Genomic DNA, 17,580 nt, shown 5'->3' on the forward strand with positions numbered 1-17,580 from the left:
CTCCCTCTTTTTATATATTTTGTTTGTCTGGTTGATTTGTTTGTGAAGTAAATGTTAGCTCTTTCACGAGCCTCGATTGAGTATACAAAAAAAAATAAAAAAAAATTCATGTGTCAGCAGTCCACTGAACTCCTGAATTAGTGCAACTCCTCGTTCCGCATGGTGATTTACCACTTTCATGGCCTTCACAGTCTCACACGCTGCTTTAAAGTCGTCTCGGTCTTCCTAAGTCTCTGGGTCTGCTTCCAGAAAACTGTCAGGAAGGTCCATCTTTTCAAAAAGCATGCAGGATTTCTGTGTAACAAAGTCTTCCAAACCACTTTCCTGAATATTTCCCAGATCAACTTGGATGCGCTTCGGAGGATCTTCTTGTCCTTCATTCTCCAGTGTGAGGATCATTTGTTGTTTCACTGCTGCAGGCACATTCTTGTCAAAAAATGCAAGACCAATCAGGTCCTCTGATAAGTACCACAGATGGCCTGCTAGTTTCATGGTTGCTGCCTTCAAAATTGCTTGGTTTACATCTTTGTACTGCACCAGAGATTTTAGAAGAAGCAAATCACTGTTTGGGGCAGAAGCCGCAAGAGGAGCTGTCATCCATGCTCTGATGTAAATACGGATGGTGAAGATGGCAATGTCTCTCAGTCCTTTCTTCTCTTTGCTAGTTTGTTTGAACTGACTTCTGAACATCCAAACCTTCAGGCTATAGATGACCTTTGACATCCAACGGGCATGGTGCATGGGTCCTGGGGCCACGAACCGGACTCCTTTTGCAGGAACTCCACCCAGAAAGATTACACACAGTTCAAATAATTCCCAATAATCATCTCTTGGCTGGATTTCAGCAAGCTGACTCCCAACGAAAAGCAGAACATCATCCTTGATATCAGGAAGGGATTCACTAACCAATTAATCTGTGGTTGCATTATCAAAGTTATCCTGATTCAGAAATTCCCAGCGAGCCTGGAATCGTTTGAAGATTAAGATCTCTGGTCCAGAGGAGGGCCCCATGCAGCTCACAAACACTGCTCCAATCACAATTTCAAGTATGTGGTGGCGAGACACAAGAAATAGCAGTTCGGTGCCCAGTCCTTGTTCAATTAACACACATGCTCCGGCCAGCCTCCTCTACAGGGTGCAATGCATACTGCATAGACCCCTCAAAGCATATTTTCCTTCATAAAACATCAACAAGGCATGCAGGGTATTCATAACTCAACTTAAAATTCCTGTAAAAGTATGCGACAATCAGAAACTGTTTCAGTGTCCATGGTATTGTAAGACGTGAGTGTAAGACCATATGGGGAAACTTTGATGACCATGAGCTACCCATAAATATTATTCAATTTCATTTTTATTTCACCAGCAGTTTTTTTTAGGCATTGGAACAGTTCTGGAGGGAGAGAACATGACATTTCAAAAAAAAAAATAATAATAATTGTGGACCACCCAAGGGTGTACTTACTTTTTCCACATGCGAAATTTGCATTTATGTTTATTTAAATTATACAATGGACTACAAAATGTAAATGTTTCATGATATTTGTTATGTTATATCACCTTTATCTATCAATATTGTGAAATGAAGATCAAATAGCTGGATGTTGAAATATGTTGAAAAAGTCAAAACTTTACATGGGGTGTACTTACTTTTTCACGTGACTGCAGCAGTGTAGCTGATCCAAAGTGCAGAGCAAAAGACTATGCAGGTAGTTTTATCCCTCATGCTGTCTCGCTCTGGAATTCACTATCTACAACATGTTTCCCATTATCCTACAATTTACTCTGCTTTAAGAGGAATGTCAATTCATACTTCCCACATCTTTGAGGTTTAATCACATTTTACCTGACCTCTGCTACTTCCGGTGTCTTTTGGTACTTCTCTTTCTTCCGGTCTGCTACTTCCGGTGTCTTGGATGTTTTCTTGTTTTTTAAATTTATTTTTATTTTGTTTTGCTTCATCCTTATATTTTTCTAACTTTCCCTTAGCCCCTTACCTGGAGTGGCTGTATGCCTTGTCTGGGGCGATATCCATAACAAATATTTATATTTTTAAACGTGACATAAAAAAAAACAAAAAAAACGTCACTGCACGGAGAGCAGGATCGCCCAGGAATCCTTCTTTGTTAACTTGAGATCGGATTTAAATGAAACCACTCTAAGGAAGTAAACAATCACTTATCCCTTTCCGTACAAACATGTTTTATCCACCACGTCGATTCCAAATCTCCACAAATATCCACGAATCCAAATCAAACAAATCACATTTTTCCTCATTTCTTTCATTTAATGTCTTTTTTAATACCAAACAACAACAACCTTTTTTTTTTTCAATTACGCAAAGATTGGTGTTCCCGCCAGCGAAGTGACGGGTGTTATAAGCTAGTATCCTTTTAAATCATGATATTGGTGATTTTGTTCGATATTGAAGGAGCTGTGCTCCTACGCGAGTTGAAAGGATTGACGCGACAAAAGACGGGAATTCGTCCAAGTTTCTTTATTCAGCAAAACCAAACTCGGGTACTCTGAAAAGCCCGTTTATCGGGCAGCAATATATATATGCAATCAAACACGGCGAGAGTGGGCGTGCCCGGGCGGCCTGGGCGAGCCCGGGAAAGGCAAGTCTGGACATGCCCGGGAAAGGCAAGACTGAGCGTCTCCGGGCGATCTGGGCGAGCCCGGGAAAGGCAAGTCTGGACATGCCCGGGAAAGGCGAGACTGGGCGTCTCCGGGCGGTCTGGGCGAGCCTGGGAAAGGCGAGTCTGGACATGCCCAGGAAAGGCGAGACTGAGCGTCTCCGGGCGGTCTGGGCGAGCCCGGTGCAGTGATCGCTCCCTGGTTGCGTCTTCGGCAGGTGTAAGGCGATTGTGTATGCTCAGCGGCAACCGCTACACGCGCCCCCCCAGAATCGACTTGCACCGGCAGGGTCAATTTAAGGGGGGTCCTGATGACCCGGCCGAAGCGACCCCTGGAGGGTCGTGGGGAGGGGGGGGGGTCCGGTGTGGTGGTCGAGCGGGGGGAACCATGGACGGGGGGCGGCCTCGCCGCGGAGGAAGGGCCAACCATGGTGGTTGGTCGACGTCCATGTGCGCCGGCTTGAGGCGGTCCACCGAAATCCGGTCCGACCTGCCGCCGGCGTCGATGACGAAAGACTTGTCGTCCCGTCGCAGGACCCGGAAGGGTCCGTCGTACAGCGGCCGGAGTGGCCCCCGGTGTGCGTCATGACGCACAAAAACGTACTCCGCTGTGCGAAGCGCTGGGGGGACGTAGGACTGGGGGCCACCGTGGCGGGACGTTGGCACGGGGGCAAACCGTCGGGCGGCCTCCTGGAGGTCCGAGCGCTGGCGAGCTGCGGACCAGGGACTGGTAGCGTCGGGCACGAACTCGCCCGGGACGCGTAGCGGCTGGCCATAGACGAACTCGGTGGTGGATGCCTGGAGGTCCTCCTTGGGGGCCGTGCGAAGGCCCAAAAGGACCCATGGCAGCCTGTCGGCCCAACCGCCGTCCTGAAGGCCGGCCTTCATGGAGCGGTGAAAACGCTCGCACAACCCATTGGCTTGAGGGTGGTAGGCCGTGGTACGGTGGAGCTTGAACCCCAGGTTGCGGGCGACCGCGCCCCACAGCTCGGAGGTGAACTGCGGACCGCGGTCCGATGAGATGGCCGCCGGTGTGCCGAAGCGGGTGACCCAGGTGGCGATGAAAGCCTGCGCCATGTCGGCGGTGGTGGTGGAAACGAGGGGAATGGCCTCCGGCCAGCTGGTGGTCCTGTCCACCATGGTGAGCAGGTGTGTGAAACCTCGTGATGGGGGAAGGGGGCCCACTAGGTCCACATTGACGTGGTCGAAACGCCGTTCGGGCACGGTGAAAGGTGCCAGCGGGGCCTGGGTGTGGCGGTGGACCTTGGCCCGCTGGCAGGCCGTGCAGGCGTTGGCCCAATCGCGGATGTCCCGTCGAAGTCCGTGCCAGACGAAACGCGCCGACACCAGCTTCTGGGAAGCTTTCCGGCCCGGGTGGGAAAGGCCGTGGAGGGAGGCGAAAACGCGGCGCTGCCAGGTAACGGGCGCGACGGGGCGAGGCTGGCCTTGGGAGACGTCGCAGAGCAGGACAGTGTCCGCGAAGGGGACGTCGGCCAGGCGGAGGCCCGTGTCCGCCGCCCGGAGGGCTTGCACCGTGGTGTCGGTGGTCTGGTCGGCCGCCATAAGCGCGAAGTCCACGCCGAGGTGGACCACGTTCGCGCTGGCCCGAGAAAGACAGTCGGCCACGGCGTTGTCTTTTCCGGCGACGTGTCGGATGTCCGTGGTAAATTCCGACACGGCGGAGAGGTGGCGCTGCTGGCGGGCCGACCACGGCTCCATGACTTTGGCCATTGCGTAAACCAACGGCTTGTGGTCGACGAAAGCCGTGAATGGGCGGCCCTCCAGGTGGCGGCGGAAATGGCGAACGGCCAGGTATAAACCGAGGAGCTCGCGGTCAAATGTGCTATATTTTAGCTCGTTCGGCCAGAGTTGCCGGCTAAAAAAAGCGAGTGGCTGCCAAACCCCGTTCACCCATTGTTTGTGTATGGCGCCCACCGCGTAGTCTGAGGCGTCCGTAGTGATGGCGATGGGAGCGTCGAGCACCGGGTGAGCCAGCAGCGTTGCGTCGGCGAGGGCCAGCTTTGCGCCTGTGAATGCCGCGTCCATGGCTGCGGACCAGACGACGTCATGCTTGGCCGGCTTGCCCCGGAGGGCTTTGTAAAGGTGCCGCATGAGCTGAGCAGCGCGGGGCACGAAACGGTGGTAGAAATTCACCATGCCGAGGAACTCCTGCAGGGCCTTGATGGAGCGGGGACGCGGGAACTCGGTGATGGCCTCGACCTTGGTTGGCAGCGGCACGGCCCCGTTTCTGGTGATGTGGTGGCCCAAAAAGTCAACGGCCGTCGTGCCGAAGTGGCATTTGGCCGGGTTGACGATTAAGCAGTGCTCGCTGAGGCGCCCGAACAGTGTTCGGAGGTGCTCGGCCCGGGACGTGCTGGCGACGAGGATGTCGTCCAGGTAGATGAAGAGGAACGGCAGGTCGCGCAGCACGCCGTCCATCAAGCGTTGGAACGCCTGGGCCGCGTTCTTGAGGCCAAACGGCATTCTCAGGAATTCGAAAAGGCCGAACAGCGTGATGACGGCCGTTTTTGGGACATCGGCCGGCCTGACAGGTACCTGGTGGTACCCCGTATTAGGTCAACTTTCGAGAAAATGAGCCGCCCCGCCAAACGGGCGGAAAAGTCCTGGATGTGCGGGACCGGATACCTGTCGGGGGTGGTAACGTCGTTGAGGCGGCGGTAGTCGCCACATGGGCGCCAGCCGCCCCCCGGCTTCGGCACGATGTGCAGTGGCGAGGCCCACGCGCTATCGGAGCGCCGCACGATGCCGAGGTGCTCCAACGCGTCGAACTCGGCTTTTGCCACGGCGAGCTTGGCCGGGTCGAGGCGGCGGGCTCTGGCGTAGACCGGCGGGCCCGTAGTTGGTATGTGGTGCTCGATACCATGTCTCACTGCGACGGCCTAAAACGTCGGCCGCGTGAGGGCCGGGAACTCTGCGAGCAGGCGAGCGAACTCGTTCGCCACCGGGAGGGCGCATGCTAGTTCGGTCGGCGCGGAGCTGCTCATCGTGCATGCCAGGGAGCTGAAAGTCTCGGCGTTGACAAGGCGACGCCGTTTGACGTCGACCAGCAGCCCGTGTGCGCAGAGGAAGTCGGCGCCTAGCAAAGCCATGGGCACACTCGCCGTCACAAAGGTCCAATTAAAGCGCTGGTTGCCGAAGCAGAGGGTGACGTTGCGCGGGCCGAATGTGCGGATGGCCGATCCGTTGGCAGCGACCAAGGAGGGGCCGCAAACGGCGGTCTGCCTGTCCTGCTCGGAGGCGGGTATGACGCTCAGTTGGGCGCCGGTGTCACAAAGGAAACGCCGCCCGGACGCTTTGTCCTTGATGAAAAGCAAGTTGCCCGAGTGGCCGGCACTCATGGCTGGTAATGAACGCCAGCCCGGCCGTTTCCCGACTTGCCAAAAGTGCACGGGGGTCGGCATGTCCGAGCCTCGTGTCCGAACCTGGCGTGGTAATAACACCACGCTTGGTCAGGTGGAGGCCCCGGCCGTCGTGTTGGAAGCGGTCGGTGCGGCATGGCGGCCGCCAGTTGCACCGGCAGTTCGGCCTCCAACCGCACCGGGAGCTCGGGCGCCATGGGCGTCGCCTCGGACGGCGGCGGGCTCCAGGTAGCCGTCCCGATGTGCTGGCCTGCCGAGGAGATCTTGTCGGCTTCCCTGGCGAGGGCACGGGGATCCGTGATCTGCGTGCCTGCCAGGGCGAAGCGTACCTGGCTAGGCAGCTGGCGGAGGAACAGCTCTCGGAAAAGAAAATCTGGGGAGTGCTCACCGAGCAGCGAGAGCATGTAGTCCATTCGCTCGGACGGGCGCGTGTCGCCGAGCTCGGGCAGGTCGAGCAGGCGCCGTGCGCGTTCTGCCGGTGAGGGCGAATGCGTCGAGGAGGAGCGTCTTGATCGCGCCATACTTGTCAGCAGCTGGCGGGTGCTAGAGGAGGCCCAGGGCGCGGGCCGCGGTGGCGGAGCCGAGTGCCGCTACCACATGGTGGAAGCGGGTGTCGTCGGCGGTAATGCCTCGCAGGGCAAACTGGGAGTCCGCCTGGGCGAACCAAACCGCCGCGTGAGCCTCCCAGAAGGTAGGCAGTTTAAGGGCAACTGCCGTGTCCATGTCAGGGTCACCAATGAAGGAGCTGTGCTCCTACGCGAGTTGAAAGGATTGACGCGACAAAAGACGGGAATTCGTCCGAGTTTCTTTATTCAGCAAAACCAAACTCGGGTACTCTGAAAAGCCTGTTTATCGGGCAGCAATATATATATGCAATCAAACACGGCGAGAGTGGGCGTGCCCGGGCGGCCTGGGCGAGCCCGGGAAAGGAAAGTCTGGACATGCCCGGGAAAGGCGAGACTGGGCGTCTCCGGGCGGTCTGGGCGAGCCTGGGAAAGGCGAGTCTGGACATGCCCGGGAAAGGCGAGACTGAGCGTCTCCGGGCGGTCTGGGCGAGCCCGGTGCAGTGATCGCTCCCTGGTTGCGTCTTCGGCAGGTGTAAGGCGATTGTGTATGCTCAGCGGCAACTGCTACAATATCGTCAATTAAGGAATATAGTACAGCGTCATATCAGAAAAGCTAAGGTATCTTACTTTCAGAACAAAGGCAAATACTTCAAAAGATCAGAGGCTGGAAAATGGCAAAGACAGATCAGAGTATTGACCGGAATGAAGAAGCAATCCTATAATCTTGCATTTGCTGACCAATCTCACCAGCTATCCAATGATCTTAACAAGCATTTTCCCCGTATCTGTACTATGCTATGCTACCTTCGCTGGACCTGGCAACTCTTACAGCTTACCTTCCGGCTACTGTGCCTCCACCAACAATCCAGCAACACGAGGTTTATTTTCGTCTTGGACGTCTCAACACATCTAAGGCTCCTCATCCCAGTGATGTACCTACTCGTCTTTTCAAAGAGTTTGCACTGGAAATCTCAGGCCCTGTTACAAAGATATTTAACAAATTCTTACAGAATGGTAACTTCCCTGTTAAGTGGAAATGTGCTTCAGTTTGTGCAATTCCTAACACTACTCGCGTTACTGAATTTGATCAGCTTCGCCCTATCTCAATTACCTGTTTTACCCGGGGTGTTTGAGAGTTTAATTGCTGACTGGTTGATGGTCGATTTTAAACCTCATATTGATCCTGCACAGTTTGGAAACATGAAAGGAAATTCTATCAACCACTATTTAGTCCATATGCTGGATGTCATACATCGAAATCTTGACCAACGAGGTCATTATGCGAACATTTGTAATTTCGACCAACGAGGTCATTATGCGAACATTTGTAATTTCGACTTTACCAAGGCCTTCGACCTGGTCAACCACTCCAAGGTAATCGAAAAGCTCATTCAGCTTGGGATTGATGCTTCCATCCTACCTGCAGTGTGCAGTTTCCTGTCCGATCGTTCCTCGGTGGTTCTTTATCAAGGGCAGACATCAAATCATTTGTGTCTCTCCTGCGGAGTTCCACAAGGGATGAAACTAGGACCAATTTTGTTCCTTGTTCTGGTGAATGACGCAGCTATAACAACAGAATATCGTTGGAAATATGTGGATGACTTGAGCCTGGTTGAAGTGTTGAACAGAACTCACAACAGAATATCGTTGGAAATATGTGGATGACTTGAGCCTGGTTGAAGTGTTGAACAGAACTCAGCAAAGTTCGATGCAAGCCCATGTTGATGCACTTGGTGATTGGTGTTACCTTAACGATGTGTGGCCGAAGCCGGAGAAATGTAAGATGATGCAAATATCTTTTCTTCAGAACGTTCCACCCCAATTAAACATCGTCATTGATAACATCGCTCTGCAAAGAGTTCAATCGCTCACTCTCCTTGGTGTTATAATCCAATCTGATCAGGGGTGGAATCGTCAAATCCAGCAGATGGTATCTCGTGATGCTCGACGACTCTTCGTTCTTTGTAATTTGAAAAATTTCCATGTGAGTGCCCCTGATTTTGTTGAAATATACAAAGTGTACATTCGCCCTTTGCGGGAGTTCGGTGCCCGTGTGGGGTTCTGGCATCACATGGGCTCAGAGTGATGAGATTGAACGACTCCAGAAACGTGCGCTCTGTTTTATTGCGTACCCATCCATTCGGTCCTATGCTCAACAACTTCGTTATTTTGGTTTACAATTGTTGAGCGGACACAGGAATGAGCTTCTCTTGCATTTTGGACTTGGTCTTCTAAAATGTGATCGTCACCGTGACGTTCTTCCTCCTACCCGACAATCTGTGTCTCGATATAATATGCAACTCAGAAATGCTCAACATCCTGATCTACCTCAAAGATAAGACAAAGGTAAGACTCAAAGATACAAGAATTCAACAATTCATATTTTTGGACTGAAAGGCTTAATTATGCTCTGCAGGAGAATAAAATCAATTACATGCATAATATCTGTTTGTTGATCTTCTTAAGTTTTCTGCTATTTTTGGTTATTTTGTTGGGGGAATTTGTTATCTTTTTATTGTTGTTTGATTAATGCATGTTTGTTTATTCCATACACTTATTTTCATACATAATATGTATAATAATGTAATTTTATTTGATAATTATTATTTTTATATATATTTGTAAGTTTTATGAAATACTATTTAATTATCAAATTAAACTTGATAAATTTCAGTCTTCGGACTGCCTTGTCCAGTGTTTAATTATTTCAATAAACCGAAATGAATGAATGAATGAATATGAATCAGAAAATAAAAATAAATGTCGTTGACAAAATTGTTGACACCCCAGACTTAATATTTGGTAGCACAGCCTTTGGACAAAATAACTGAAGTCAAACGCTTCCTGTAGCCATGAATGAGCTTCCTCCACCTCTCTACTGGCAGGTTGTCCCACTCTTCTCGTGCAAACTGCTCCAGTTCTCCCAGATTTTAAGGGTACCTTCTCCCAACTGCTGTTTTCAGATTTCCCCACAGGTGTTCAATGGGATTTAGATCTGGACTCATTGCTGGCCACTTCAGAACAGTCCAGCGTTTTGTCTTGAACCATTCCTGCTTTTTGAAGTGTGTTTGGGGTCATTGTCCTGCTGTAAGACCCATGACCTTCGACGGAGACCCAGCATTCTGACACCGCGTTGAACATTGCACTCCAAAATGCCTTGATAATCTCCTGATTTCATGATGCCATGCACACATTCAAGGTACTCAGTGCCAGAGGCAGCACAGCGACCCCAAAACATCACTGGACCTCCTCCATGTTTGACTGCAGGGAAAGTGTTCTTTTCTTTGAAGGCTTCATTTTGTTTTCTGTAAACATGGTGATGATGTGTTTCACCAAAAAGCTCTAATTTGGTCTCATCTGTCCACAGGACATTCTCCCAGAAGGATTTTGGCTTGTTCAGGTGTGTTTTGGAAAACTCCAGTTGGGCTTTCTCAGCAGTGGGGTCTTCCTGGGTCTCCTACCATAGAATCCCCTTTCATTGAGTTGACGATGGATGGTGCGAGTTGAAACTGTCTTACCTTGTGTCTGAAGGTCAGATTGCATCTGTTTGACAGTTGATCGAGGTGCTTTCTACACCATTCGAACTTCGCTGCAATCTTCGATCAAGTCTTCTCTTGCGACCATGTCCAGGGAGGTTGGCTAAAGTGCCATGGGCCTTAAACTTCCTGATAACATTGCGTACGGTGAACACAGGAACATCAAGGTCTCTGGAGATGGACTTGTAGCCTTGAGATTGTCCATGCTTGGCTAAAATCTCGTGTCTGACCTCCACAGACGATTCTCTGGTTTTCTTTCTTTTCTCCATGCTTATTGTGGTACACACAGTGACACAAAACAGCAGAATGACTCCTTTTCTCTATTCAAACTGGTTGAATAATTGATTTTTTTATATTGGAGGTACCTGCAATTCACCGCAGGTGAGTTCAATTCCAAAGTAAAGGAGAATCACCTGCTTGAAATCTAATTATTTGAAACAAATTCTAGAAGGTGCCAATAATATTGTCCAGGCCATTTTCGGATTTCTGTATGGAATAAGCTAAGATTTAGTAATTTTTCAGCTTTGTTCCACTTCAAACCAAAGAAATACAAATGTGGACACCAAAATATATTGTTATTTCAACAATTTTCTGGAAGAAAAGGTGCATTATTTGAAAATAGTGCAAGGGTGCCAATATTTTTGTCCATGACTGTACGTCTATTAATTACATACTGTTGGAATATACCTTTCGTTCATTTGGACTGCTGAGATCCCTTAGACCTGTGAATACCTTTTCCGTCCCCGAAGACCCTTAAGACCACCGAGACCATAAAAGTCCACAAAGACCCAAAATACCCCAAACACCCAAAATACATCAAAGATTCCAAAGCCCCAGAGGACCGAAAAGACCCAAAAGGCCCAAAAGACCCTGAAGACCCAAAATACCTTGAATAACCTTAAAGATCGAAAAGACCACGAAGAACCAAAACACCCAAAAGACCCCAAAAATCTCAAAACTCCAAAAACACCCTGAAGACCCAGAAGACACTTTCAACTCATTTGACCCCAAGATCCTGAAGACCACATTTACCTTCAAGACCTTTTTGTCTGTGCTTTGTCCACCAAATATTCCTACTGGTCACACAAGATCTGCCAGCAACCCTCTTCTGGTGAAATTGCCAAAATCAAGACTCTCTGCTCACCTTCAATCTTTCATTCCTCTTTACTCCGGCCTCTGCAACAAACTCCCTCACTCTCTTCAATCCCACTCCTCCCTCCAGGTCTTTGAAACAGCTGTTCACCACCATCTCTTATCTTCCCCCATCCAAATCCTTGATCTTTTCTACCCCCATTTATTCACCCCAGATCCACTTTTTTGAAATACCAACTTCTGTCCTGGAAGTTCTAGCAGTGTCCATGTGTTTTGTACCTCTCACACACTCCCCACACACTCCCCACACCCCTTCCTATGCCTCCTCCCCCCCCCCAAGCCCTCCCACTCCCACAGATCTCCCGATGTCCCTGTTCTCTACTGTTGTACTGGTGTGCTTCCCTCTCTCTCCCTATCTTGTCTCCCGCTCCCTTTATTGTATGTTTTGTGTGTCGGTTTTTTATTTTTTGCAATTGATGTTAGCTCTTACACGAGCCTCGATCTTGAATACAAAAATTTAAAAAAGACCCTTGGAATACCTTAGACACCTTTAGATCGCTTCACCCTCTATACCCTTTAAACCTTTACACCCCTCAAGTCCCTTTAGACCCCTTACAACCTTCAGACCCATTAGACCACCTTGGACCCTTGACCATTTAGAGCTTAAAACCACTTGGACCTTTTTAGATAACAAATAAATAATATCACCAATATTACAAATAAATTTGTACAAAATAAATGTTTGTATTGTGATTGGTACATGTCATGACAACACAGCAACTCAGATACAGCCATTATCCTCAGTTAAAATAAGCCCGTGCCTCTGGTGGCGACGTGTGGTGAGGCAAGCGAAGTGAGCTGATCCACGCTAGTAAAACCAATGCATGTTAATCATCCGTTAACATGACTGCAAGCGAAAGCAACATTGACAAGGATGACAACATGACAAAGTAATATGCAGGAAATACATTCCACAAACGAGGCAAGAAGAGCTTCACCAATATTCCACACAAGCCAAATTACCGAAATGGTTGCTACGCACACAGATTTCATCCAATGAGCATGATCTGATCAGGTTGAGATAATGTCAGGAGGAATAGATATTTGCAATATGAAAGTTAAATGTTCAACGGTTTCTGAAAAATCGCATACACAAAATTACATGGACAGATGGTCGGACGTGGTTGGTCGGTCGGACGGAGCTCATTTTACGTCCCTGTCTCCGACCTTGTCAGAGGGACGTGGGACAAAATCCTGACTTGAGAAATGGAAGGCAGCTCTGAACTCAGCAGAAGAGACAGCAGAGCAAAGACATGACCAAACTAGAATGGCGCTTGGTAGAACACATACCTTCGTCGAGCTCAACAGTTGACGTTTTGAATCCCGCTGATGGGCCGGATGTGCATGAACCGAAATCGAATCGGCTTGATCTCGTCACCTAACCAACTCATCCATCAAGTTTTGTAAAAATCCGTTCACAACTTTTTGAAATACAATCCTATACTGCATATCGTTTTTGGTCCAATCTCTCAATGGTGAAGAATCACGTAAAAAATTCTCATATCCGGATCCGGATCCCAAAATCAAAGCAATTCGTCCTCGTCACACACCCGACCTATCCACCAAATTTCGTACGAATCCATCCATAATTTTTGGAGATATCCTGCTCACAGACAGACAGAGAGATCGAGGTGAAAACATAGCCACTGCCCACATTTGGTGGTGGAAGTAATGAACCCTGCCTTTTCCCAGCAAGCTGCTTTGAGCCTTCACCGTGCACCGATCTCAATCCCAATGGAACGATCATTAATTTTGCAGCAAATTAAGTTGCGCTCTACTGAAATTGCAGCAAATTAACTGAACTTCCATTTTCTGCTTGGCGATGCATTTATTTATTTTAAGGTTGCAAAGTAACTAACAAAGTAAATGTTTTCATTCTACTAAGTAATGTGTTCGTCTGGCCATTAGCACTTTTTGAAAAGATTTTAAGTTTCTCTTTGAATGTGAAAGAAAATACTGCCCGTTTAAATAAACAAAAATGGAAGACACACCCAAATCTCTGGTTAAGAATAGCAGTTTCTTGTCCAAGGCAATTAAAAGCCCCCAGCTCAAAACACAGAAATCGGATCAAGCCAAAAGATCAGACAAGAGACCTATAACAACACCATGAGCAAAAATGGTCAAACTCACCGAGCCTGCGGCCTTCTTTGCTGCTGGTCAGAATCCGCTGTTTGGCTGCATCAAGGAAATTACGAATCTCCTTTTCATAGAGCTTGCTCAGCATCTGTGCGTACACCTGGTTATATGAACAGATGCAGGGCAGATAGAAACGTTTGTGATACACGAGGTCATTTGATGGCGAATAAGCCAATTTGATCCTTCATTCATGTGTTCAACACCACTTTAATTTACTCCACATGTTTATCTCCTAAATTTCACTGGGAAGGTAATGAAGAGGAATCAGGAGAACAATGGGGCTCGCACAGAGACATCACCAGGGTGTTTATGTGTGCATACTGTTGTAAAAATCAGAGTCTACAACCTCTTTCTCCAACTGAGTTTAATCTCAATCAATCTCAGACAGCATCTAGAAGGAAGACCAGCATGCATGGCATTAATAATACTGCAGGTGCATACTAGGAGATATCAGTACCGAATACAAGCAAACAAGCAACACGCAATGTAATTCCCTTACCATTCTAGATATGCACGTAAATGTCAGTGGATAAATGTCTCAGGACTGTCCTCTGCGGTCAGCGGACAAGTTATTATAATAGCATCGTAGTGGGCGAATGGTGTTACTGCACCTGGGGTTATATCTTGGATGACTGCATTTTACTACACATACAATCCATATATACATACACATATACATATTGTTACGTTTGTGGTGGGAGGTGACGAATTGCCATAATGGAGATAGTAATGCATAGGTTTTAGCATGGACCGTGTGACATGTAGAAAGCCCATTTCGATGTACATAAGCAAGGTAAACCGTGAGCTTAAGGTTGTTTATGTGTCACCACATAGAGGGTGGTGTTTGTGTTAAGTTAGATAGGGCTTAAGGATAATCCCCAGTATGTAATTGCCTCCTGTGTTTTTCCCTCTGGTTTTATTTCATCTGAAAAAGGGCCGCCATTACAACAACAACCATAATCGCTGACAGTACCCGGACATTACGACCAGCTAGTACACCCCGCTCATCCAAACATTCCCGAAGGACGGCTAGGTTCCGCCTCGAAGGGTCGTAACTGGCAAGCCACGCCCAGAGCTTCGTCATTGGGCATCAAGCAGGCCCCGTGAGGCCCCGCCCCAAAGGGGATGATTGGGGGGATGATTGGTCGTGGAGATGCGATGATTCGATGGGGCACAGGGAGTGACGTCAGTGAGGGAAAAAGGAGGGTGCGTCTCTCCCTCTCGCGCTGGGTTTGGAAAGGAGACGATCATTTCTTTCTCTCTCTCTCTCTCTCTCTGAGGTTGGAAAGGAGACGGTCACTTCACTCTCTCTCTCTCTCTTTGTCTTTGTCACGCGGTGATCGGTGGTGTTCTGGCTCGGGCTGTCCGAATGGGGAAAAAGTTGGAAGAGAAAATTGGGGCAACTAATACGAGAACTGATAAAGTAAATGAGGACCTGGAAGGCTATCGGACCTGTGTGGATGCCAGAATGTGACAACAGGCAGAGGAATGGGGACTCTTTAAACACCAGGGGGGGGGGGGGGGGTGACCTGGCTGAAGAGGTAAAGGAATTGGAGGCTCATGTAACAGAGCAAGAGCGGGTGTTTGTTGAAAAAGGCCTGTGGAAGTCGCATTTGCCTGGGGAAAGGGTGAATGAAATGCTACAGGAGCGGTTTAACACCAGGGACAGTACCCAGGGGGGAGGTTACTCGAGTCCAACAGAGTCTGTGAGACGAGGCGAGTCGGTCCATAAAGCATCTCCAGGAGGAGATTAAGGTGACCCAGGGGACCCTCACCACAAGCCACATTTGGGCACAGGAGGTTCCGAAATTGAGCACCCAACTGGGGGGCGGGGGGTGTTTTGGCCCTGAGCTGGATTTGGACAGGGGTATAGAGCCTCGGAAAAGATGATCCCCAAAGTAAATTTGGAACAGCTGCACAGAGGGGCAGAAAAACTCGAAAAAGGGGTTGTCACATACAGCTGCGGTTGGACACGCAAGGCCAAATTTTTCAAAATTAAATTTAAAGTTAAACTCAAATTTAAATGGGAATTTAATTATTGTCGGAGTTCACTCCGACAATAGTTGGCGTCCAAGATTGGAGGAATGTGTCAGACAAAATGGTGCGCATCTCCTCGATGTTCTTTTCCATAAATAAATGACATGTTATGTACTTCTCTTTCTTGTAAGAATTTGTTTTGAAATGCAACTTTTTATTACTTTTACACGAGTGTTAAAAATAACCATATTTCTGGCTCACCCTGTATATATGTAAATATGTATGTCTGTGACAGCATCTGAACATATACACTTGTGACAGTATCTGAATTTAACATCCATAATGACGCACTGTGAGATGGCTCCTTCGGAGCTTGGCAGGCAATGCGTACATAAGTGGTGATGACGTCATGACGTTCGCTCATTAGGTTGGAGCACCAAATTACAGATACTAATTAGTTACTCCCTACCGCATCCAGGTCGACTCCATATAGTGAGTGGATACCAGAGATAATGTTACCGTGTGGCAGGCGGTGCTTATTGCTCCCAGGAAGGTGCAGCAGTAGCTGTATGGGACACGTCACTGGTGGTTCCCCACTGATGGTATAAAGTCGCATAATGACTGATATAAAAAAACAAAGGTTTTCAGTCACAAGTATTTGGAAAGCTCACTGTGTTGCCCTGATGAAGCCCCAACAAGGGCAAAACCAGGTCGGTAACTGAGTTTTGCATGCACTTGTGACAGTATCTGAATTTAACATCCATAATGACGCACTGCGAGATGGCTCCTCCGGAGCTTGGTAGGTGTTGAATGAATGTTGAAGAAAATTAATTGTTTGCGTACTTCATTTGTAAGTCGAGTGGATTTTCTTGAGCCTCGACCGCTTGCTGCGAACACTTGAGTTTTAATTGCATGCTAAAGCTTCATTAATATATAATGCTCAGTTTGAATCATGTTTTAAAATCTACCAGCAATAACCATTCTCTTTTAGGAACTGGGACTTGAGGAATAGTCATTAAAACTACGAACTTGTGGAGAGGGTCATAAATCGACTCCTTGCACTGGTTGCCAGGGGGCAACCAGGCTGCACGTTTCTCTCCACTCCCTCTCGCAATCAAATCGACCAGTTTGATCTGAAGAACAGTTCTTTTAATTAAATATTCTTAGGACAAATAAATGTACTTTCTTATTGAGTTATGAAGGTCAAATCCATGTTGCATGACGTACCTAACGAATAATTAAAGTTTCATAAATATTATTTGTTCTCCAAAAGACCGTCTATGATTTCATATTACCTTCAAAATAAATGTAAAACTTTAACTCATCAGTCATCAATAATTCAATGACTTAAACTATAGAACAAAACATTTTAATTATTAGTAAGTTTGTATTAGCCTGAAGAGCAGCTCTGAAGTTATATTAATAAGTGTTGACTTTTTGTGCAAGATTGTCCCAGGTAACCCTGGTGTTGGGCTAGCGGCGAGGGTGCCGGCTTATGATCCTAGGATCCTGGGTTCGAATCCCGGTCGATCGCTGAATTAACGCCAGGGGGGTTGACTCAGCCTGTCATCCTTCCGAGGTCGGCTAATTGAGTACCAGTTCACTGGTAATTCCCTGTTTGTCGTTAAAGGCGGCGAAAAGGGTTGGCGTCAGGAAGGGCATCTGGCCGTAAAACATTGCTTCAAAAAGTGGACAAAAAACAACAACAACCACGGTTCCCGAAAAAGGCCAACCCCCGCCTTGCGGGGAAAAATGGCCTCTAAAGGTGGTTGTTGTGGAAAACCAATCAGGTCCACACAACTTTAGTCCAACTTGTGGTTTAATTCCATTTAGATCATGACATCATCCTGTAATGCAGGAAATGCAATAAGTATACGATGTGGCATCACATGGGACCATTCATAACATTCAATGCAAGCAAGCTGGATATTCTATGCTGGCGTACCGTTAGCGAGTCTACCAGATGTAACGTGTCACAGGAGAAGTCTCGGAGCACCGTCCGCAGCAGCGGGTCTTATAGTCACGCCCCTAGCGGTGTCAACGAGCAGCGAGCATCACCCCGGGTTCAGTACGAATACGATTTCACTACATTCTCCCCCCCCCGTCAGAATTATACGGCGGTGCGGCTAGAAGCGAGCGAGCGTCAGCACGAACAGGGTGCGGAACATCAGTCGACCCAACCGTATCGGGCCGGGCG

General features: G+C 48.4%; 2 protein-coding genes across 8 annotated transcripts in view; one reads left to right on the top strand and one right to left on the bottom strand.

Moving 5' to 3' along the window:
• Positions 1-17,580, bottom strand: part of EXOC1 (exocyst complex component 1) — a 262,527-nt gene that overhangs the window by 52,800 nt on the left and 192,147 nt on the right. For all 6 annotated transcript variants that reach the window (XM_078768589.1, XM_078768584.1, XM_078768585.1 and 3 more), the window contains one exon: positions 13,401-13,506. In XM_078768589.1, the coding sequence (XP_078624715.1) occupies positions 13,401-13,506 (106 nt within the window). The remainder of the gene's footprint in view (positions 1-13,400; positions 13,507-17,580) is intronic.
• The window catches only part of LOC137439970 (THAP domain-containing protein 2-like), a 234,700-nt gene that overhangs the window by 21,023 nt on the left and 196,097 nt on the right, over positions 1-17,580 (top strand). The gene's annotated exons all lie outside the window — the stretch shown is intronic.

The sequence above is a fragment of the Myxine glutinosa genome, chromosome 14 (assembly GCF_964187855.1).
Source record: "Myxine glutinosa chromosome 14, kmMyxGlut1.1, whole genome shotgun sequence".
Classification (NCBI taxonomy): Eukaryota; Metazoa; Chordata; class Myxini; order Myxiniformes; family Myxinidae; genus Myxine; species Myxine glutinosa.